This window comes from Thamnophis elegans, chromosome 1, assembly GCF_009769535.1.
Source record: "Thamnophis elegans isolate rThaEle1 chromosome 1, rThaEle1.pri, whole genome shotgun sequence".
NCBI lineage: Eukaryota > Metazoa > Chordata > Lepidosauria > Squamata > Colubridae > Thamnophis > Thamnophis elegans.
Window position 1 is genome coordinate 85,085,398 of NC_045541.1, and position 24,927 is coordinate 85,110,324.

The following is a 24,927-nucleotide window of genomic DNA, read 5'->3' on the forward strand; positions in this document are numbered from 1 at the left end:
TCCCAATTAGGCAGCCTGCATAAAGTATTATAACATGGCTTCCAAGGAAAGCATGTTGAAGAAAGGAGTGACAGCTCAAAGTGGAAGGATAGCTTTGGAAATGTACAGCAGAAACTCTTCCTGATCAAAGAGCACACCAAACACTAATCAGTTAACCATATATGTATATCACAACCAAACCTTCATGATAATTTCATCACTTATTTTGATATATAACAATGTGACAATCATCATTATCATCATCATTTTGCTTTTACTCTGAAACACCCCTTTCCTAACATATTTCATCATCACCATATATAATTGAGGCATTAAAAAAATTAAGTCATTGTTCATGGTTCAGACGCATAGCATCTTGTTGCGGCTGCTGTTGTTTTTTGGCTATTTTATTGCATAATTTCAGTTATTAGCGTTTTTGAGCATCTTTGGAGAGCTTTTATTCCATGTCTGAATAAGGAGAGTGGTTCAATTCCCAAAAAAGATTCTTAAAATAACAGTTATGGAAAGATGGTGAAGGAGGTTTTTTTTAATAATGCACATGTATCATTTAGAGTTTTAAGATGTCATCTTTAAAAGAAGAAAATCAAAAATTTCAGTGTCCCTGAATTAATTTCAAAGCTTCTTTTCTTTAAAGAAATGGAAAAAGACTGTACATACATATTCATACACAATTCTGTAATTGAATTTTGGAAATGCACACAGATTCTTAGAAACTAATTTCCTGCCCGGAAAATTAGCATAAAATGACTAGTTGAAACAAGCATTTTCTCCTGTTTAGGAAGGAGCCTGCAGAATTTGACAATAAATCTCTGAATCACTTTTGAAAAGCGCCTTAAGTATTGGGATTACAATAAATAAATACACATTATATATAAAATCTGCTTACTCCAACTCAGCAGCCTAGCAGACTTCGTTAGAATAAAATGTATGTGGTTTATTGTTTATTGTAATACCTTATACTAATACCAAATAGAAAAATATGTATGTCTTGAACACATTTCATGGATTCTAAAAGTAGACTTAAAGATAAATAAAATCCAAAACTATCATTTAGGAAATGCATTGTAGCATATATCTGGTTCTTACACTGTATCTGTTCAGCTCTGATAGGTTAATACATTTCAGATTAGCTAACATACTTATTCAGTCTTTATGTTTTCCTGGAAAAAACAAATAATAGTCTCAAAGACCCTTGCCAGTTTTCTTTTAGAAAATATATATAATTTGAGATGTGCAGCAGTAGTGCAATAGTCATTTATGTTGTTGTTAGGAATATAATCTAATGGTTGGGTTGGCAATATATAATCATGTAATAATATTGTACCTGTTTCTTTAAATCATACTGTAAAATGTGATTGGTTGCTGTTTTCGTCAATCGGCCATAAGAGGGAGCCTGAATGACTGTTAGCTCTCTGGTTTGTTAGATGCTGGGCTGATCTCATCTGAGTGTTTTGGAAGCTGGCTATTAGAAAGTGCCGTGAGCTATTGTAAGTTTTGCAACTGCTAGCAAACTTTGAGTACTGAACTGATTATATGATACTGGACTATGTTATTTGGATTATCCCTTAACTGAAAAAAATTGCTGACTGACTGTCTTATCCATGTATGACTTGGACTGTTTGATGGACTCTGATACCTCTATATTTCCACGAAAGTAAAAGCCTATTTAAACTGCAGTGTCTCTGTATGCTGGTTTGTGTGTTCTCCAACACAACTCTCACAACACTTCTCTGAATGTACTCGCTCTTCCAATGAACCATGAAAGGCTTTAGGCTCTAAAATAGAAGCACAATCATGGCAATTCAATAGATGACAAGTTTTCACTCCTCCTCCCATCTAATGCCAAACATTTCTGCTTTGTGTCCGAATGCTACAGAATTTATGGAGTCTACAAGAAGGAACCCAGTGTATTTTAACTGAAACTTTGTTTCTAATGTAATGTTATTTAAATTGATGCTTCTGGCCAAAAATATAGTTCATGACTTGAAGAGCCATTGAAGATGCAACATATTTTTCTGTTGATAATTGTATTTCCTGAGAAGCTTCACTGCAGTTAGATGAGTACAGAGATTAAGGCTCATTCTGTATTTTCTATTTATAAAGAAATGTTTATTTTGTTATTTTTACTTGTATTGTTTGTTTAGAATTTTGATTTTTATGGCTGATTCTTGAACTGTTTGATGGCTACTTTTCAATTTTCCATGTTTAAATTTTTAAATACTAATCTGCAACTACAATGAAAAAAATGAATGAGAGAGAGACTCAGAGAGATAAAATAAAACATCCTGGAGTGGGTGGGGGACTTTCCCCCTTTCTGATTTTCTTCAAGGCTCAGGATGTTACAATGCAGCCAACCCCCCAGGAGGTTGCAGCAGAGGACTCGGGATATCACTACAATAGAGCTCAGGATGTCATCACACAGCCCATTACCCAGGTCGTTACAACACAAAAGAACAATAGGCACACAGCCAGTACCTCAGCCACATAGGATGTTACGAAACAGCCGACCAATCCACTTACAGCAACAAGGCCAGCACTCCCCCCCCCCCAATATTTATAAAGGGACGGCACCTCTGATCGCGCTGTGCTTGCACAGGCACAAAGTCAAAGGCACCAACCTGAAGATGGTGAGTGGGACCTCATTGAAATGTTGCCAAGATACTTTCAATCTTACACAGGAAAAGACCTGAATACGCCAAACTCTGCATCTCTCTCTCTCTCTCTCTCTCTCTCTCTCTCTCTCTCTCTCTCTCTCTCTATATATATATATATATATATATATATATATATATATATATATATATATATATACATATATATATATATATATATATATATATACATACATACATACATACATACATACATACATACATACACATATATATATATATATATATATATATATATATATATATATATATATATATATATATATATATATATATATATATATATACTTAAAGTCACAACCCCTGGTATGCCCAAGTATGGGAGGAAGGTCACACTTCCACTCTCTGTCATTAGGCTCATCACAAGAGTCCATCCAGACAGAAACCCAATATTTTTTACTGTTGCCTTTTTTGTTACATTTGTTATATTTATGCTGATAAATAAATAAAGGGAGACTAGTATAGATCTATTTCAAGCTATTTAGCTCTCATCAGCTAGCCATACCCAAGTTTTTGGGAATCGAACCTGTGCTCTATTGCCTCCCAGGCAGGGAGTTAACCATTTGAGCTACAGAGAACGACTCCTTTATCAGCCAGCCAGGGTGGGAGGTATATACTTAAAGTCACAACCCCTGGTATGCCCAAGTATGGGAGGAAGGTCACACTTCCACTCTCTGTCATTAGGCTCGTCACAAGAGTCCATCCAGACAGAAACCCAATATTTTTTACTGTTGCCTTTTTTGTTACATTTGTTGGCTATGGCTAGCTGATGAGAGCTAAATAGCTTGAAATAGATCTATACTAGTCTCCCTTTATTTATTTATCAGCATAAATATAACAAATATCTATCTATCTATCTATCTATCTATCTATCTATCTATCTATCTCTATCGATATCGATATCGATATCTATATCTATATCTCTCTATCTCTCTATCTGGTTCTCCAAAACCAGGTTTGGAGTTTACATACTGTTGTGTGAAGTGCTCTATTTCAAACTCTTGGATACGTCTGAAATTTACAATGAAGTGGAAAAGGATTTGAAAAATGTCAACATGAAGTGGACACATTCCCTACATTATACTTGCCACATAAGCGCCATTTATCTATCTGTGCTTGTTGGGGATTTATTAACAGACTTATATGCACATTCACATAGACATATATCTTATTCACTTTGGGGAGTAAATGTTAAAAATGTTAAAAATATGGAGTAAAGCAACTGTAAGCTGTATCCAATTTTGATAGATGTTTTATTTTTAAATAAATTATATTTCAGTACTTCAAAGAACCTTATATATGCACAGAGGACATGCAAGCACGTATAAGTTTCTTTGAAATAGCATAGCATATTTATGATAAAAATCTGAATTTTCTTCTGTTAGAAGTGCTTTATGCTACTAGCAATATAGCCAAGTAATCTATGGTATAAATCAAACCTTACATTTTTCAGAGGGTAGATTCCAATCTGGGGAAGTATGCATTAGCTTTCCAAGTTTACAGCATGGTGCACATAGGTTCAGACAGTCACAAAACTACAGAACCTAGAACTGCTTAGAGATCTAGAACTGAAGATAACAGGAAAATCTTGGTCAGATTCAAAGACCTCAGGAACTGGTCACGATGTTGAAAAAAATATGTGCATGGGGATATCATGATGCATACCCCATCTTTTTATAATTGCTTTCCAATGTCAGGCACAACTGTGTATATCACTGTGTTGTTAAATCATGTCCCATCATTTTCCTCCTTATTCTCCCCATAGATGCCTGTAGTCAAAGTATAGATGACCTTATAGTAACTTTTTACATGTATATCCCTTGGCTATACATAGTAAATTTCTTATATGACTATTACATTGCTTTGGAATAAAGGGCAAAACAGAAAAGTCTTAATGTTGATGAGTCCTTTATGCCTCCTGAGCTTGTTTTCTTGCGATAACTGAAGATGATGTGTACTTTGGATAATGAAACATTGCAAGAAAACAAGAAAGCTCATAGAGGATCAAGGACCCCTCATTACAACTTGGAGTTACAAATATTCTCAGTCTTAATTATTCATTGAGTTATCCAGCCAGACAGTATGATTGTTGTAAAAATATACTTTTCAAACAATTGTGTAATAGCTTTTCCTCTCAGTTAAGAATTTCGCTAGACATCATTACTGCTGTATCAATGGCTCAAATGGGCAGTTTCTAGATCCTAATAAAGCAATGATGCAGTGGTGTTCCAGTTTAAAATGTGGCATCGATCTTGTTCTTCACCTGGGAATTTGAATCACCTGCAAGTTTATGTTTGTTTCTTTGTATAGTACTCAGTTCTGAAAAAGGAATGGAAAATAACTACCCAATTTCTCCTCATTCAGTTGAGGAAAATTAAAATATGCTTAGTAGCAGTTTCTGTACCCAAGTCCTGTTTCTCACAGGTGATTCCTTGGAGTTCTAAATTTAGTCAGTGTTTCTAGGTCGTGTTGCATTGCTGAGAGATTTCCCCACATCCAGCTATAACTATCATTCAAATGCTGACAAAAGAAGCAAAAAAGTATTGTAAGAGATTTCTAGAGATGTGCCAGAGGTCCTGTCTTAGGATAAGAGACATGGAATATTCAAATAAGAAACTTCCTGTCAATGAGCTATTAAACCAGGGGTGATCTGCGTGAGACAGCCCATACATGAAATAAATAAATTAATCACCAAGTTACAAGATGGAATGACTGAATTTTCTGACAAAGATTGCCCTCAATTCAATTGGGACTGGAAAGCCCATTGTTACATGGTGTGGTCGTTAGGCACCATATGATTGCACCCAATTTTATGACCCATTTTTGCCATGGTCATTAAATGAATCACACTAATAGTTAAGCAAGACAACAGTTGATCTGTGACCTTCCCCACTGGCTTTCTCACTTTGCTTGTCAAGAGATAGTTGAGAAAGTCACAGACTTCAGGAAGCTGCAATTGTTGTAAGTGTGAGCTGGTTGCCAAATGCCCGGATCATGATCAAATGACCATGAGGATGCTATGATGTGAGTGTGAGCTCTGGTTGAAAGCCACTTTTTTCAACGTTGTCATAACTTTGAACAGTCGCTAAACAAGTCAAGGAGTGCCTGTATTAAAACAATATACACTTAGGCCAAATTCTAACTTCATTTCTACCACTGTGGTTTCTGCAGGAGATAAACTTTAAATGAAATGAATGTGCCAAAGATAGGACTAGAATGCAGCTTTGTGCCTAAGATAGGACTAGAACTCACAGTCTCCTGGTTTCTATAGTCTGGTGCTTTAATCTCTACACCAAATTGGCTCATTATATTAAACCATGCTAAATCTCTGTTAGCTAAGATATCTTTCTGCTGCTTGATCAAAACTTATTATTTTGCAGAAGGAGTATAGGTGAACTGTGTTTTGGTGCTTTTGCTCGTTGCTGTTAGGGTTTTATTTTTATTTGTTTTGAATTTTTAGTATATCAAATTCTTTTAATTCTCTTTATGGTGAAAAGGGATTACAACAATGTTCATCTACTCCCACTGTGATGTTATTGTAAGTTTGCATATGATGAACCTTGTGCATAAATTATATTATTGGATCATAATATTTAGCTTGGATGAATGTATGACATCAAATTCCATCTTGGCTGTTACTGACTGTGCTGAGAATGTTATATTTGATCATGCATCTTTCCCTTCATTGGACAGAGATATCATCTGCCTTGAAGGAAATGATGAAATAACTCTTTTTTTTTTACTTTTTAAAATAGCTTTAGATCAGAGTTAGTTTCATGCTTCTATCCTGGAGATATGTGTATGAGGAGATACTTGGGAAGTACTGTTCCATCTTGTAGCCCTTGTACTATGTGTTATCATAAGGTTTCTATTCTGGCTGTTTAAACATCTGTATGTTGTTAGCAGTGGTGGGTTTCAAATTTTTTTAGAATCTCTTATGTGGGTGTGGCCTGCTTTGTGGGAGTGGCTTGCTGGCCATGTGACCGAGTGGGAGTGGCTTGCCGGCCATGTGACCAAGTGGGAGTGGCTTGCCGGCTATGTGACTGGGTAGGCATGGCCAACTTGTAAAATGTGGTGAAACTCACTTAACAATGCTCTTGCTTAGCAACCAAAATGTTGGCTCAGAAACTCTGGCATTGAAGCACGCAGGTCTTAAAGCTGTCAAGTTACAAGACCCTTGCACCCCTAACCCTTTAGAAAAAAACCCCAGGGGTGTTCAAACTTGACAGATTTAAGACTTGTGGTCTTCAACTCCCAGAATTCCTCCTCTTGCTCTTCATCTTGATGATGTGCAGATGGGCAGGGGGAGGGACCTGGAACCGGTTCTAAACAGCACTGTAGATTTGTGGAACCTCTTCTATAGAAGAGGTTAGAACTGGCAGGATCCCACCCTTGGTTGTTAGGTACAATTATTAGCAGGGTGGATAAAAATCGATTTTTTAAAAAAATAATTAAAGAATGGATTTTTAAAATTTCAGTAGGATTTTCTTTATTTGTTGGATTTTTATTTTATTTTTATAAAATTTATTTTAATAAAATGCTTTTGGAGTAAAATTCTATCTAAAGATAATTTTCTATTTAAGATACATTAATTATTTAGTTTATTTAGCATGAAATGGAGGTTAGTTATGTAGCATGAGGCTGTATATTCTACAATATTTACATTTTTGGTAAACTCATTCAATGAATCCAAGCTCTGCAAGCTAAATAGGAAACCTTCATTTTGTTTGCTAATAATAATATTAAAGATTTTAACTTTAACAGCAGGGATGAGTCCTTACATTTAAGGAGTACCTGTCGTTTCAGATCCATCATGGCAGCGCATCCATTCCTCTGCTGCCTGCCACGTTCTTTACCTTTCTATGTCACTGCCGCATCACCAGCCATCCCATTAAAGTGAATGGGACTGTGTGGTGAATCAACAGTGGGTCAGAGGAAGAGCCACTGCAGGACAGAGATGATGGTTGCTCTTTAAAAAATATGATTTAAATTGAGTCGATTTAAATCAAGCCTTTTTACTAGTGATTTAAATCATGATTTAAATGGACTTGATTTAAATCAAATCCACCCGATTATTAGGAATTGTGGATCTGATTGACACCTTTCCTTAAGTGTGTTTATCCCAAGTTTCTGAGTGTCTCTTTCAATAAATTGTGAAATATTCGAATACGGTATAGAACTATTACCTAGTTAACTGTTACATAGTTAATTCCCACTTTTAATAAGGAAGTTGATCATCTGATCTGGAATTCTGCAACTATTCTACTCTATTCTATTCTGCTTATAAATTGTGTTGAAATATTCTCCTATGGCAGTGATGTCAGACTTGTATATAGATGAGCCTGGTGATGTAGTGAGGAGTTGTTACATGAAGGGAAAAACAAAGACGATACATAACCCAAATCTCTTTGAAGCTGAGAGCTGTTTTATAAAGCTCCTCCAGCTGAAGATAGATAAACGCATGAATCAGACTGATATACAATACACATAGTTGTTATAAATCAGTCTTCTATCCTGGAACTTGGCTAGGGAGAATGGGAGGAATCGTCTAACCAAATGTATATGGGACTGACAATTATGAGATATTATAAATAGAAGGTATAAATGTGTGTGTTTATTGAAAAACAGCAAGAATTTCCTCTGTGAGTAGATTCATAATTTATGTTTTTTAAAACATTTATCTTGGCAGTGTTTTAGATGACGAGAGCAGCAACCTGCGACAACAAAAGCTTGACAGACAGGTGAGTTTTTAAAATGTTGCTTGTGTTTTTTCATGTTGAAAAGTAGAGATTACGTAACTGAATCTTTCTAGCGTAAGGAAAATATATTTTATTTAAAACTCAATCTGAAGAGATTCTCACTAATCCAGGTCATGGTTGTCCCAAAGATGCTTTTTTTCATGATGCAACTGGACTTCCTTGTTTTTTCTTTTCTGAAAAAGAAATGTCTTCTTTTTTGGAGATCTTTCACTTCTCATCCAAGAAGCTTCTTCAGTTCTGACAGGATAGTGCAGAATGGAAGGATTTATATTCCTTGTGGACAGGTGGTCATTTGCATCCTTTTAGAGGGTCTTTGAAGCACTTAGAGGTTTACCTGTGTCCTTATGGTCACCTGAGTAGTGCTCCTGGTTCCTATAGTCTGCAATTTTTCCTCTGGAAACCCATTCCTGCTCTCACACCATTCAAAGGGTGTTCATCCCAAATTGTATAGCTGAAAGTCTGTAGAGATTCTCAGTCATCCAGATCATGGTTGTCCCATGTGCTCTACATGGGGCTGCCCTTGAAGAGCATCCGGCGACTTCAGCTAGTACAGAACGCGGCCGCGCGAGTGATTGTGGGTGCACCTCGGTTCACCCACATAACACCTATCCTCCGCGAGCTGCGCTGGCTACCTGTCGATCTCCGGATGCGCTTCAAGGTGCTATTAGTCACCTATAAAGCCCTTCATGGCAGTGGATCTGGATACTTGAGAGACCGCCTTCTGCCAATTACCTCCCTGCGACCAATAAGATCCCATAGATTAGGCCTCCTCCGTATTCCATCGGCCAGCCAGTGTCGGCTGGCAACTACAAGGAGGAGGGCCTTCTCAGTAGTAGCCCCGACCCTTTGGAACGAACTCCCCGTGGAGATTCGTACCCTCTCCACCGTCCAGGCCTTCCGCATAGCCCTTAAGAACTGGCTAGCCCGTCAGGCCTGGGGACAAGGTTAGCTGCCCCTCCCGAATGAAGAATGTATGTTGTTGAATATTTTATTATATGTTTCTCTGTTAATGTTTGTCTTCCCCCTCCCTTGATTTTATGTGAGCCGCCCTGAGTCCCCTCAGGGAAAAGGGCGGCCTACAAATATTAATAAAATACAAAATACAAATACAAAGCGAAACGACTTCAAAAGAAAAAAACAAGAAAGTCCAGTTGCCTCCTGGAAAAAGCACCTTTGGGAAAACCATGACCTGGATGACTGAGAATGGTTAATGGAGTACAGTCCAGTGGTGGGTTTCCAATTTTTTTACTACCGGTTTGATCATGTGTGATGCTTCTGTGCATGTGCAAAAACGTCCGGGTGGGTTGCCAGAACCTCCCACTGCTGCTACTACCAGTTCACCTGATCCAGGCTGAACCAGGAGCAACCTGCCCCTGGTACAGTCCTATACAACACCTACTTCTGAAGTGCTTCCTGTTCTTGTTTTTATTTGAAATATCTAGCTTTCAATTGTTTTCTTTTTATACTGTAAGTAGTGTTTATTTTCACACAGGTATTAGAAAAAGTGAAAAAATGCACTTTCCATTCTACTGTGGCATTTGAACTGATTTTTTGTCTCTTTGTATTCTTTACAGAGAGCATTGCTAGAACAGAAGCAGAAGAAGAAGCGTCAAGAACCAATGATGGTTCAGTCCAATGTAGATAGTCGCACAAGGACCCGTAGAATGAAACAATCTGAAGAACAAGCACCACTAGTTGAGTCTTACCTCAATAGCAACAGCAGCGCTATCTATCATGGTATATACCAATTTATTGTACAATGTTATGTGGACTGACAAGATATGTTACACCAATAAATACCTCTGATAATCAATTCGTTTTAGAAAAATAAGAGTAAATTTTGACTTAACACAAAGTTAATACTAGTTATATTCAACTTTAATTGATTAGGTTTTTTTACTGCCATATGATTGCCTGTTGCACAAATAAAAGGTAGATGTTAAGCAGGGTGATTACAGCACTGAAGATGTTTCCAATCTCGAAGGCCTGTTCAAAGCCTCAGTCGAAGTGGGCTTTGAGTTGGCTTTATGAAACATTGAGGTGCTTGGTACTCATAGAAGGCCTTTGTCAATCTGCAGAGGTCAAAGACAACCCCTTCCAGCTGTTTTGGAAAAGCAGCCATCTGAAAGAAAGTATCTTTCTTTGATGAGTGCTGCTGAGGTGGATCATCTTGCCACAGATCAAATCATTCCTTTGATCTAACTTGAGGCAGCTCCATGAAGCATTGCCTCTTCACACAGGCCTCATCATTTATATATGCAGTTCAAAATGAATTCATATAAATTCATACCCGGCTCAGCAAAGGGTAATTGGATTCTGTACTAATTTACTCAGCATAAATCATGTTTTATTTATGCAATCTGCCCATCTCATAGATATTCTTTCCCTACCTTCCCCTCAGATTGTCTCAGGGAACAAAGGCTGTTGCTTTTATTAATAAGCTGTAACCTAGTTGAAAACAAACAAGCAGATCATTGAACAAATCAATTCAGAGTTCTCATTTGAAATATAAATTGATCAGGGTCAAATTATTTTACTTCAGATATATTATGCCAAGCTTTCTGGAGAATGCTGTAATGTTGGGAAAGACAGAAGAAAAGAAGGAGAAGAAGACAACTTGTAACCTAATAGAAAGCAATAACCATAAATCAACTTGTTTTGTGGATCTTTCCTTAATGCAAACAGTTTATAAATTTTGTAGGCTTAGAATATGCAGTATTTAGCAATAGATTTAGCTTTTAGACTTATATTCCACTTCATAGTGCTTTACAGCCCTCTCTAAGCGGTTTACAAAGTCAGCATATTGCCCCCAACAATCTGGGTCCTCATTTTACCAACCTCGGAAGGAAGGAAGGCTAAGTCAACTTTGCTATTGATATTTACATAACATTCTTGATGAAGTATTCTATATTTTGGCTACAGATGTTTATCATTTCTGTTTCAGCCATTTGAGACTTAATCCTTTATCAAGAAGTAAGCACAGGGAGAATCCCTATCATAGCTTGCCTGAGGCTGAAAGCCGTTTGGCTGAAAACTGGTAGGCATGATTACAGGCTGATATTCCTAACAATCCCTCCAAGTAGATAGAGGCCTGCACCACATATAATCCCTGTTGTAGTGTTCCTTGGTGGCTCAAATGGGACGCAGTAACTCAGTGGCTACGATGCTAAGCTTGTCAATCAGAAAGGTCGGCAGTTTGGCAGTTCGAATCCCTAGTGCGGAATGAGCTCTCGTTACTGTCCCAGCTTCTGCCAACCTAACAGTTCGAAAGCATGTTAAAATGCTTGTAGAAAAATAGGGACCACATTGGTGGGAAGGTAATAGTGTTCCGTGTGCCTTTGGCGTTTAGTCATGCCAGCCATGGAGACGTCTTCGAACAGTGCTGGCTCTTCAGCTTTGAAATGGAGATGAGCACCGCCCCCTAGAGTCAGGAATGACTAGCACATATGTGCGAGGGGAACCTTTACCTTAACTAATGTTCCTTTAACTAAAGAAATTGTACCAGATCTCAAAATTGTTCGAGGGTATTGAAGGAATTCTTGATTTTTTTAAACAAGAAAAATAATTTTTCTGATATCAAAATATGCTAAAATATATGTGGTGGAATGTAGTCCAGAATCACAGGAGGGAAGGGCTCTTTCTCAGGCAGCGGAAAAAATATTGGTGCTTGGAATCTTTTATGTATAGGAAAAGGAAAAGGCGATCTTCTCCCACTAGACATTTACAGGGTATATCTAATAGTTACACAGTTAAGTACTTTAGTCTGGCAAGATTTCTGTCTGTAGGCAAACAACAATAAACTACTCAGAAGTATCTCTTAGTGTCTTTCTTGGACCTGACAATATAACACTAATTGGAGCTGAAATCTAGCAATGTGTGAGTGTCTTGCTTTACCTGGCAGTCCCATTAATTCGTCTTCAAAGTTGATTCCCTCCATCATTTCCATATTCTGGTTTAAAACCACCTCTTCAGAAGAATGGCATTTAAACTGTCAAATAATTAGCTCCCTTGGAGCTTGCCAAAATTCATTCAGAATATATTAGCAAAGCTAGATGCATAGAAGTTTTTTTTTGTTGCTCAAATTAAGGAGTATCTTTTTTGTCGGCAGATATTGCATTGTGTGCCTTTAGTTTCACCAGCTATCAGCAGATGGGTATCTTTTGGTCATGGAAGAAAAGTACTTTTCACACTATGCATTATATTGCATTGTACTGAGGGATTTCTAAATTAAGAAATGTCAATTCAGAATGTCTTTGGCTTGTTACAAACTGGACCACAGGAACTCTCAAAAGCTATATCATTAGGCTAGAATTTTCTCTCTATTCATCTGCCAGAAGCCACACTGAACTCAATTTGGAGTTGCTTCTGGTTAGGCATGTTATATAAGATTTCACTAGAAATGGCATTTTTATCTTGCAGTGTAAAATATTCACAATAATTATATTTATAATTAAGCAAGTTACTATGACCTGAATCACAGGGGACTGTAGGTAGCAGATACCAATATTTAACTGGATTAAAGCACTTTTATTGTAAATCTCTTGGATTGTATATTATTGTATCTTTGCTATTATTGCATTGGCTATGAAGGCTGTCTCTTCAATTGAAGAAGTCAATTGAAACTTCAATTCAAAGTTAATTGATAAATGTTTCAATATAGTAAAAGAAACCCCACTAGTAACAAATAGCACAAAATGTTACATTAATGTATTGGAGCTAATATTAACATTAAAGCTAGGTTTTTACCTGCTTCTGGAAAGTTGTGGAAGTAGGGGCCATTCTCATCTAGAGGGTAGGAAAATACACAATAGGTGATCCTTTAGCCAGCTTTCTCAGTCAGCCAACGCTGAGCCAGTTTGGATGGGGCTTTCTTTTTGTGTGTGTTGGGAGAAACAATCCAAAGGAACCCATTGGATCACACATACCCAGCAAAGGAAACAACCTTTCAGCTGGCTCAAACCCAACATAAATTTTAAAGGGAAAGATACTTCCCCTTCTTTGACCAGCAAAACTTTAGCTGGCTGTCAACCATCCCCGGTTCGTCCCCCCCCCCCCACCCTCATCGGAGAAATCAAGGAAATCCTACCTTCTTTTCCAAACAGTAGTGAATTTCTTTCTCTCCCTATGTGGTTTGGAAAGGATCTGAGCACAGCACATGGGAGGAGTTGGTGGGCCAGAAGGAACCTTCTCGAGGCCCATCAGCTGTAGTTTGAAGACCCTGATCTAGCAGATGACAGAGTTGGTTTTGCTACTTTGGTAGGACCAATTCAGAGTGAAAGGGCACTTTAGATAAACACCAGCTACGGATGCTTATACAAGGTCATTTTCGTGAACTGGACTATTTATATAGAAGTCTGCATTCTGCTTCTACAATTGTTCCTGCCTTATTTCCCCTTCTCTCTGTTGCAATAGCTGTGATTGCTATCTGTGAATAACATAGACCCGTTCCATCTTATCACAGACATTTGCGGTCCAATAGTGGCTCATTCTGTGGTCAGGAAGATAAACTTTTTTAAAATCCATTTTTGTCTTAGATTCTATTTGAACTTATACAGTGAATAGTTTAAAAGAGAAAAATAGGGGAAATTTCAATTACACTATTTTATTTCATATATTTAGGGATATGCAAGGTTTTGGTGAGATTTATGCTGAAACACTATTAGTTGGAGCAATGCAGTGCAACACATATTTGGCAGCATTCAAACAGCTGTGAAAAAAATTGGTTGAATCTTTGTCAAGATGAAACATCGCCCAAGATGAAGCAGATCCCTGAATTTCTTTATTATTCTTTGTTAAGTTTATGTACTTAGTATTTGAGAGAGCCAGTGTGATATAGTAGTTAAGTCACTGAATTAGGAGTAGAGGGGCCAGGTTCTAGTTTTCTTTAGGTATAGAAACCAGCTGGGTGGCCTTGGCCAGACATTCCCTCTTAGCCCTAACCCATGTCAGGCTCTGTGACAAGCCAGCTAAAAAACAAAACCCATCCATTGCATTAATATTGATGGCTTTGCTGTACAAGTTAGGCAAGAACAATGCAAGAATAGGTGGATGACTCAAACATGCAGGAGAAATGCTAAGAAGGTCAACAGCATTGTACTCAGCATGTTTCATCGTGACATAAACATGGCTGTTTGGTCATCCCCTTACCTCTTCCTCCCCACCTCAGTCCTGCAGATGCCTACTTGTTGTGTATGTTTTGTTGTTTTTAATCACAAAGGATGTAATTTTAAATATCCAAAAGAGAAGGCTTTGTGCTCTTCAAATGCTTTGAACTAAGATCTTTCTGTAAACCACAGCTAACATGACAATATTAATTGTAAGTATTCCCTGAGTTGCTTGCTCAGCGACAAAAGTTACAATGGCTCTGAATGAGGGAGACTTATGACTGGCCTATGTAGTTGCAACTATTGCAACATCCCTGTGGTAATGCGATTGCTCAGTGCCTAGTTTATGTTGCAGCGAGCTGTAGGCAGATGATTATAGGTTTTGTCATTCCCTGCCAGCTTACCCTAAGCAAAGTCAATGGGGAAGCTGACAGGAAGTCACTCCCACTCCCATTGCTCTTTTGCCCACCTGCACTCCGTAACACCTACATGTGACATCCCAACCATTGTGATGCTTGTCTGTGCTCCAGCTCCTGCCCATGGCACCTCCCGCAACATTCTATGGAGTCCCATTCTTATCTGGGACTCCTATGTCTTCCCACGTAGAGACCTACTTAGTCTTGGGGTTACAAAGGCAACTGGGGCTGCAGGATTGTTATTGCTAATTGATACGGGCTTATAACATCATGATTTATGATCATTTAGTGACAGAAATTTTGGTCCCAATTGCCATTGTTACTTTTAGTTTGGCAGTTGTTGTCCAAAACACTTGGGACTGGACCACTTCTGTTGGTCTACTTCAGTGATGGCGAAACCTGCACTTCCTGGTTTCCAGAGGTCTTCCAGTTGTGTGCCAATCAACTGCCCAGCGCGCATGCTCATGCAGGAAAACAAAGACCAGCTCTTCCGGTTTCCGGCACTGCCGCACACACAAAGGCCAGCTGATTGTCACGTGCACATGCGCGCCAGAAACTCGGAAGAGGAATGGGTGACGCCGCACATGCCAGGCAACATGGCTCCTTGTGCCACTTTGGGCACACGTGCCATAGGTTCTCCATCATGGGTCTACTCTTTTGTATAGAATCATTAAGATCCATCTTGGATCATAAAAGGACATGTGGATTGTGCACATTCTTGCTGACATACATACAAAAACCTAAGGTCTAATAACCTTTGAAGTAATTCCTTCTCTTTAACACTAAGTCCTCAAACTGCTGCTCACAGTAATAGCTTCAGGCTAAATGCTAATTAAAGTCTCCAATTACTGATATAATAGGAAAACAAGGGGCAGTTGTAAAAAGTTGTGTTATGTCTTAAAATAAGCAGAGTAGCAACACATGCAAATCAGTCTGCAGACTACATCCTTTAATGAATGTTTAATATTTGTTAGAATTCACCAGGTTTAATTTTGGAATACTGAGAAAGAAAACACTTCCTATAATCTCCTATAACTTCAGTTTGAATGAACAGATGCTTGTTCAGTAAACTATGAGAGAATAGCTTCATGCACCCACTTCTTGCCCTTTTACCATTGTTAAATATAGTTTGGTAAGTAATAATCACAAGGAACTATACTTAACGTTTTCGAAGTAAGCCAGTGTTAAAGTTAGCTGCTAAATTCTAGCATATTAAGGTGCCATTATTTTAAAAATACAGTATATACTTTCCAATAATCTGTGGTTTTCAGCCACATACCATTTCTAGTTTCTAAGGGTATGCTTGAGACATAGGAGTTCCTTTGGGATCCTGTAAGAGTCATTGGGTTTCAGCTTTCCATGTTTTCTCCCTTGGAGCAGAGCCTGTGATTGCCAGAATTATTCCTTGCAGTGCATGGTAGAGAGTTCTGGCTCTCCCATCATCCCAGAAATTATGGTTTCCTTCATGAGGGAGAAGAGAGCAAACAGTATTGGTCAACCTTGAGAGGGACATCAAACCTATACCTTACATTATCCAAGGAGCCCAGAAAAATGGGAGGTCTGAATTTAGTCCATAAACCACACCTTGTGTCTAGAGAATAAGAACCAACCATAAAGGATTCCATTAAAAATTACTCCATCCTTTTATCCTATTCTGGTTTATTCCACATTTTTCTCTTTCCATTTAATTACTTGAGAAAATGATTTTACAATATACTTAACTTGCTTGTCTGTAGCTTCATGCGCTGGGAAACTTCCCTTTCGTTTCTTCCTTTCTTAAAATTTCCTTCTCCTCCCCTTTTTTTTACCTGTCTCTTTGGGCCACCCCAAATATCTCAAGCAGTACAAGAGACTGAGCAAGAAGATGTTAAGGTGGCAGCAGATCCACAGGCTCCGAAGTCAACTAAAAAACCCAAAGCAGCCACAGGAGGCTGTCAAACAAGCAGCACCAGGAAAGAGAAGAAAGGAAAACAAAAGGGTAAGCTGCATGCCACCCATGATTGAATAAGAACAAGACGTATCATTTGAAAGGGAACAGTACAAGTAATCCTCGATTTGCAACAGTTCATTTAGTGACTGTTCGAAGTTACAACGGTGCTGGAAAAAAAGTGACTGGACCATTTTCCACACTTATGACTGCTGCAGCGTCTCCATGGTCACATGATCAAAATTAATACACTTGTCAACTGACTGACATTTATGACAGTTGCTGTGTCTCTGGGTCATGTGATCACTTTTTGCGATCTTCTGACAAGCAAAGCCAGATTCACTTAACAACGTTAGTAACTTAACAACTGCAGTGATTGACTTAACAACTGTGGCAAGAAAGGTTGTAAATTGGGGCAAAACTCGCTTAACAAATGCCTCACTCAGCAACAGAAATATTGGGTTCCATTGTGGTTGTAAGTTGAGGACTACTTGCATTTAATGTGACTGATTTGTTTAAGCTACACATCCTTCAAGAGCATTTAGTAGATGAAGTTTATGTTATCCACGGAAGTCATCTGTGCTTTGATTGGTGATTGCATGTCTTCAAACAAATTGCAAGATTTTGGGAACATGGTAGTGGTGGGTTGCAGGCGGTACGCTCAGTACAGGCGTACCGGAGCCTGCCCGGAGCACCGGGTACTGTTCCCTCGCTTCTTAAAGGTTTAAAGGTTTATTGCATTTATATGCCGCCCTATTCCCGGAGGGACTCAGGGTGGCTAACAAACCCAGGGGAGGGGGGTAGTACAAACAAGGTAACACAAACAGACAAGATACAGAGAAAAATTTAAAAACAATCAACAGTCACACAATTTGAGCGGGGAAGGGAACTCGTCAACCCCAGGCCTGCCGGAACAGCCAGGTTTTAATGGCTGTACAGAAAGCCTGAAGGAGGAGAGGGTCCGAATCTCCGCGGGGAGTTCGTTCCAGAGGGCCGGAGCAGCCACAGAGAAGGCCCTCTTCCGGGTGGTAGCCAGTCGACATTAGCCTTATCTGTCTTTTAAAGCCTTCGATGCTTCCGTGCCCGCATATGGCGCCTACTGTGCCTGTACGACGCTCTGCCAAGCAACTGGAGCGTCTCGGAGGCTTGTGGGGACGTCACTGGAAAGTAAGACGCATGGGCGTACTGCGCATGTGCACGCGCACGCCACACGTGTTTATATGGAGGATGCCGGGCCCCGTTGCAATCGTGACGGTTGCAACGGGATCCAGAACCCACCACGAACACGAAATGTAACATTCTAATAATGATAAAAAGGTCACAATAATGCTGATTAATAAAATTCTCTGCCTTCCTAAAGTTATCTTAACCCCACCTCCCTAACTCTAAATGAGGAAAACTTGTAATCTTTTGAAAGGATGCTCATACTAGTTTCCACAAGTTTCCTAAAGTGGTTAATCATGTGTAGGGCTTGCTGAACCCAACCCACATTTCTGCCAAAAAAAATTTTTTTTTTGCAGAAGGATGTTCAATGTCTGTTGTACCAAGAGGTGCTGGTAGTGACGATGGTCAAAGTAGTTGCACTTATGTATGTGAGATGATGCAGTTTCTCTTGTAAAAGCTTTTAAATTGCATTTATTCTCATAACAGCTGTTTATATAGACATTTTCCCCCCTGCAGTGCTTCTTGGTAAATCCTCTGTGTTCACACAATGTACAATGCTCATGGGTGAAAAGCCTTTACACCACAGCAAGTGCGCAGGAGACTTTTACTGTTTTTAGAAACAGAAATTGAATACTACTCAGCCATCAAGATAACTGCTATACTCCTGTCTCCTAATTCAATATTTATCAGCTTCATTTTGTATCAATCCTGCTTGAACTAGGGGAGAAAAGAGCAAGGTTCAGTACAGTATTAGGTTTATATACATGTCTCTTGTTGCATATGCAAAGCTCCATAAAGCCCTTTGTAAATGACACTTGGTTGTTTTTTAAAATAATAGCATGTTTTCATGCTGAAATGTCATAAAGACCTCTGTTTAGTGATAAGAACTGCTTTGGATTTGGACATAATAGCTCAAGAAGCTTGCTAGCTGTTTTGCACATTTATACATAAGGGAGTAAGCCAAGAGTCTACTGTATTTGTATAAATATGAAACGCAGCAAAAAGTATCTTTTCTGAAAGTATTAGGATACTAAGATAGGTTGTATTAATAGAATAGTTGATTTCAGAAGATACTGTTTCCCATTATCGTTCCTGGGGTTGACTCATTTATGGTCTAACACATTTGTGACTAAATTGGGGAAGATTGTTGTGGGATATGTTCTTGCTTGGATTTAGGTATCTAGATTAGTGGGATTATTCTAATATATATGAGAATTTAAATTGCAGCTGAAATATTGAGACAGAAGAGATTGGATTGCTTAATATGTAGTCTTGCCTAGGTTCCATAATCACAGCTAGGTCACAGCTAGTTTTTCTAAGGGCCAAATTAGCTGAAATATGTTTAATGAAATATGTCTATGCACAATTGTTTTTACTTTAACAGATGGTACACAGAGCTCCAAGCTACTTCATGGTGTATGTGTGTGTGTTAAATTATTTGTTTTTTAATAATAATTTTATCAAAGATTATTGTTAGGTAAGCTCCCCAGCGAAGCGTTTTGAGAGTTGTGTTGGAGAACACACAAACCAGCATACAGAGACACTGCAGTTTAAATAGGCTTTTACTTTCGTGGAAATAGAGGTATCAGAGTCCATCAAACAGTCCAAGTCATACACGGATAAGACAGTCAGTCATCAATGTCTTTCAGTTAAGGGGTAATCCAAATAACATAGTACAGTATCATATAATCAGTTCAGAACTCAAAGTTTGTTAGCAGTTGCAAAACTTACAATAGCTCATGGCACTTCCAGCTTCCAAAAACACTCAGATTAGATCAGCCTAGCATCTAACGAAACAGAGAGCTAACAGTCATTCAGGCTCCCTCTTATTGAGGAAAACAGCAACCAATCACATTTTACAGTATGATTTAAAGAAACAGGTATAGCATTGTTTCATGAAATATATATTGCCAACCCAACCGTTAGAATTATATTCCTAACAATTATAATTGACAAAATACAAACTAACAAAAAAAGAAAAGAAAAAATAGAAAGTGCAGAAAATGAATAGAAAGAAAAATTGAAAAGAAATATATATAGATGTAACTTCCCCTTTCATCACAGGTATAAACAATTTTAGTAATTTATCACTTTCTCTTAAAATACAACAAATGATCTCTTCTCATATTTCAGCTTGTAACCATAAATAAAATCCTAAAACCTCATCATTAATTCCTGAACAGCAAAAGTGTATTAAAGGTTACCAGAGACAGCTCCAAATCTATTTTAACCTTGATCAAATAATGGAAGTTTATATTCCTTATATTTTCAACAATCCTGGTTTTTAATCCTTCCAAATAATGTCCTAGAATTTGATATGGCTTTATTTTTTTCTTTGTCCCTTCTCAGAAAATCCTTTCAAATTTTAATAGGTCTCTTTTCTAATTCCAGTATAGAAAGGTTATCCAAATCACTATTCTGGCTTGTTATTTGTATGTCCCTTTTAATAATTAAAAAATCAACCGGTTCCATTTGTCTATTCAGTGTATCATCTTTTCCCATATCATTCTTGTATTTTGTCACTTTTAAATCCGTATTCACTCCCATTTCAGTTTTATCTGGCAGAGTTTGTTCCTCACTCACGCCCTCGCCACCTCAAGACTTGACTACTGTAATGCGCTCTACATGGGGCTGCCCCTGAAAAGTGTTCGGAGACTACAACTAGTCCAGAACGCAGCGGCGCGAGTGATACTGGGTATACCAAGTTACACCCACGTTACACCTATTCTCCGTGAGCTGCACTGGCTTCCTATTGGTCTCCGAACGCGATTCAAGGTGCTGGTCATTACCTTTAAAGCCCTACATGGCTTAGGACCTGGATACCTGCGAGACCGCCTACTGCCGCGTACCTCCCAGTGGCCAATAAGATCACACAGGGTGGGCCTTCTTCAGGTGCTGTCAGCCAGACAATGTCGGCTGACGGCTCCCCGGAGGAGGGCCTTCTCTGTAGCCGCTCCGACCCTATGGAATGAACTACCCCCAGAGATCCGGACCCTACCCACTCTCATGGCCTTCCGAAGGCTACCAAAACCTGGCTATTCCGGCAGGCCTGGGGCTGTTGACCTCATGACTAAGGTCCAGCCCCGACCAGATTGGGTACATGATGAGGTTTTAATCTATCTTCTCTGGTTTTTTTTTAATTCTTATTTTTAAGATTTGTTTCTTTTCTGTAAGCCACCCGGAGTCTTCCGGGATTGGGCGGCCTATAAATCTATTAAATACAATACAATACAATACAATCTTCTGTAATGTTATTTATACAATGAGTTCACTGTTCACACATATCCTTCAAAATGTCCAATGTTAAAGTATTTTGTCCTATTCTGTGTTAATGAGTCAACGTTACCAATAAAGAGAAGTGTCAACTTTAAGTATTCTCCTCTAATTGTAATCTTTAGTTTCATCTAGTTCCCTCTAGTGTCCAACCTTCAAAATGCCATCCTCTCATTCCACTCCCCCCCCCCCCCAGAATTCTAATAACAGCAATTTTCCAAAGGCTGGATTCTTATAATTAATTTTAAAGACTTATTTCAAATCCAAATCCATCTGGATCCTTAGTTCATTTTTAACTTTCCAAAACCAACATTTTAAACAGCCTTTTGCTGTTTATTCCTAAAAGTAATTTTTTCCCAAATCCTTAAATCATATTTAAAACTTATTTTGCTAAGAAGGCGACACACACAGAAAATGCAATAAAAAAACTTACCATTTCAAAAGTTCTTAATATTTGAAAAGCAGTAAAAAAAGTAATTCCAAAAGGGATTAAGAAACGAGGCATGGTCAAGCTTTATGAATACATATAGGCTGCATTACAACTGTGAGCTGTGGAATCCTCCGACCTCCAGCTGCTTGATTCATAAGCTGACTGCAGAAAGTTCCAGTAGGCTGTTTATGAGAAGCAGCTGCCTGGAGTACATGTGGGCAATCTTATGATCTCTCCTTTCTCTGGAGAGATCCAGCATCCGGCCATCAATCTCATCATAAAGGCTGTCCCCATTCTTTCATCTAGTGCTCCATGCTCTCACCAGAAGTCTGTGTGTATTAAATTCTTTGGACATACTACTTTCCATATTGGAATTAATCCATTCTCACACTTCTGCTATTGCAAATAATTTGGATTGAGAAGAATACATCCCCCGCCCCCAGGGATGATGGAATAGGGGTGATGGTGACTGTGATAAAACACACATTATGATTTTGATTCTCTTGTACAAATGCAAACCATGTGACAAATACCAGCCTTGGTTTTGGCAAGATTCTCACAATGCTGCTATGTTATCTGTACTAACTCAACTCATCCTTTGGTTTTATTATTTTGGACAAGAAGTTACAAATCTCAGTTAAATGTATTTCTTTCTGAAGATGCATGCAGATTTGCAAAATACTATCTTCAGTGGTATGTCCTAAAATAGATATTATAGGTAACATACCTTCTTATCCAAAGTGTTCTGATTAATTTTTAAGTTATGTAGAGAAATAACATTATACAATGCTTGGCTAACAAACATTCATTTGATTTCTGACTTTGTAAAGGCTATTCATTTTAGCTGAAGTCCTGGTCTATTTTCTAATTCTATTTTCTATAGACTGTACAAAATGTTCATTGAATGATTTTCTTAATTTCATTCATGAAAGACCCTCTTATAAATTTATTGAGGCAGAGCCAAATACTGCAGGTGTTCTTCTACAATGCAACTTTTTCTTTTACTGTAGTTACAGATCTGTCCAAAGATGCCTATAGACTATTAAATTTAAAACCAGTTGATTTTTCTTTTTTAAACAATGAGCTACATATCTGCCCTTATTAGAAATTAATGGGATATTTAATTTTAAAATAGTATATTCAAAAGCTAATTTTTGATATCTAGTTTGCATTAAAAAAGGCAGAATTCTGCTTAAAAATGAAATTGGGTAAAAAGCATGAAATGAACAGCTGTTAATAATAATTTAATTTAAATGTATGTTTATATAGTACTAGTGTATCAATATATAATAATGTATAACAGTAATATATAGCACCATGTATCATAGTGCCTAATGTTTTCGGCTCGAAATCAGGAGCCTGAGTTCTAGACCTACTTTAACCAGTGGTGGGTTCCTATCAGTTTGGACCGGTACGATCGAACCAGTAGTGGTTTGGCGGCCTGGGTCGCTGGAACTGGCAGTGACCCAGGCATGCCCCGCCCCCAAACTGGTTCCCCGGGTGGCACCATAGGCACCACCATCTTGTTTTTCAGTTCTGCGCATGCACAGAACAATTTTAATTGTACTGCCCATGCCCTTGCAGCACACATCAAGCGTGCGCGCAGAACGCACATGAGCAAACCGGCAGTAGTGCTTGCTGGAACCCACCCCTGACCTTAAGCATGAAAGCTAACTGGGTGACTTTGGGCCAGTCACTCACTCTCAGCCCACCACCCACCAGATTGATGTTTTGGGGAAAATAGGAGGAGGAAGCAGTATTAGGTATGTAGGCCATCTTGAGTTGCCCAATAATAAAGGAGGGATGAAATTCAAATAATATGTAAATATGTAAATAGCTAATATTTATATTTCTAAAATACAGTTGCAGGAACTGGGTATGTCTAGTTCAATGAAAAGAAGGTCTAGGGGAGACATGATAGCAGTATTCCAATATCTCAGGGGCTGCCACAAAGAAGAGGGAGTCAAACTATTCTCCAAGGCACCTGAGTATAAAACAAGAAGCAAGGGGTGGAAACTAATCAAGGAGAGAAGCAACTTAGAACTGAGGATAGTTAGAATAGTTAATCAGTGGGAAGAAAAATGGCAGTTTATTCTACATAGGAATAGTCAAAATAAGCCTTAAAATGTGGGAATGAGTGTAAGGAACAGCTTGGAGATCTGTAGGCATTGATTTACAATCTCAGGCTAATCCTATCTATTGCAGAAACCTATTTTATTAGGTTGTATAATGAATGTAGTTCCTTGGTATTTGACTCCAGCTCTTAACATTTGAGAATTCCCTGGATCACAGTAGTGCTTTTTAAAGCACTACTGTATAAAAATAAACAAGGTACATGATAGCAATGTTCCATTATTTAAGGGGCTTCCAGAAGGGATCAATCTATTCTCTAAAAAACCTAAAGGCAAGACAAGAAGCAATGGATGGAAACCAATCAAGGAGACAACAAACCTAGAACTAAGGAGAAGTTAGAACAATTACCGTATTTTTTGGTGTATAAGACGCACCGGAGTATAAGATGCACCAAGGTTTTGAAGAGGCAAATTAAAACAAAAAAAGTAGGTTGGTAGAGGGATAGAGAGGGAGAGGAAGAGAGAGAAATACAGTAGGTAGGTAGGAAGAGAGAGACAGTAGTTAGGTAGGTAGATAGATAAAGGGATAGAGAGAGAGAGGGTAGGTAGGTAGGTAGGTAGATGTTTCCAGGTGTATTTATTCATGTGCTGGAAAAAAAATCGCTGACGATCTGCAGTATCTAAGACTTTGTTTCTGCTGGCACAGCACTTGATCAACGCAATTCTCATCAATCAGTTTAAAAGCTTTCCAAAAGGGGAAAAAAAAGTTTTTGCACTCTGCAAACCTGCCAAAAATGGCCTGTTTTTCATGAAAATGGGCCTGTTTTTTTTTAAAAGGCCTGCATAACCTTATGGAGGGTTATAGAGGGCTGCTGGAGGCGGGGGGGGGGGGGGAAACCGGCCAGTTTTTCCCTCATTTCTGCCCTCCCCAGGAGCTCTGTGAAAGCCTCCATAAGGATATGCACAGCCATTTTGGTGAAGGGACGGGGCTTCGGGAGACAAAAAATGCTGTCTTCGATGTATAAGACGCACCCAGATTTTCAGCCTCTTTTTTGAGGAAAAAAAGGTGTGTCTTATACTCAGAAAAATACGGTAATCAGTGGAATTGCC

General features: G+C 38.5%; 1 protein-coding gene across 1 annotated transcript in view; it reads left to right on the plus strand.

The window, feature by feature from the left end:
* The window catches only part of TUB (TUB bipartite transcription factor), a 69,777-nt gene that overhangs the window by 22,774 nt on the left and 22,076 nt on the right, over positions 1 to 24,927 (plus strand). The window contains exons 2-4 of the mRNA XM_032209546.1: positions 8,362 to 8,413; positions 10,006 to 10,168; positions 16,792 to 16,929. Of these exons, the coding sequence (XP_032065437.1) occupies positions 8,362 to 8,413; positions 10,006 to 10,168; positions 16,792 to 16,929 (353 nt within the window). The remainder of the gene's footprint in view (positions 1 to 8,361; positions 8,414 to 10,005; positions 10,169 to 16,791; positions 16,930 to 24,927) is intronic.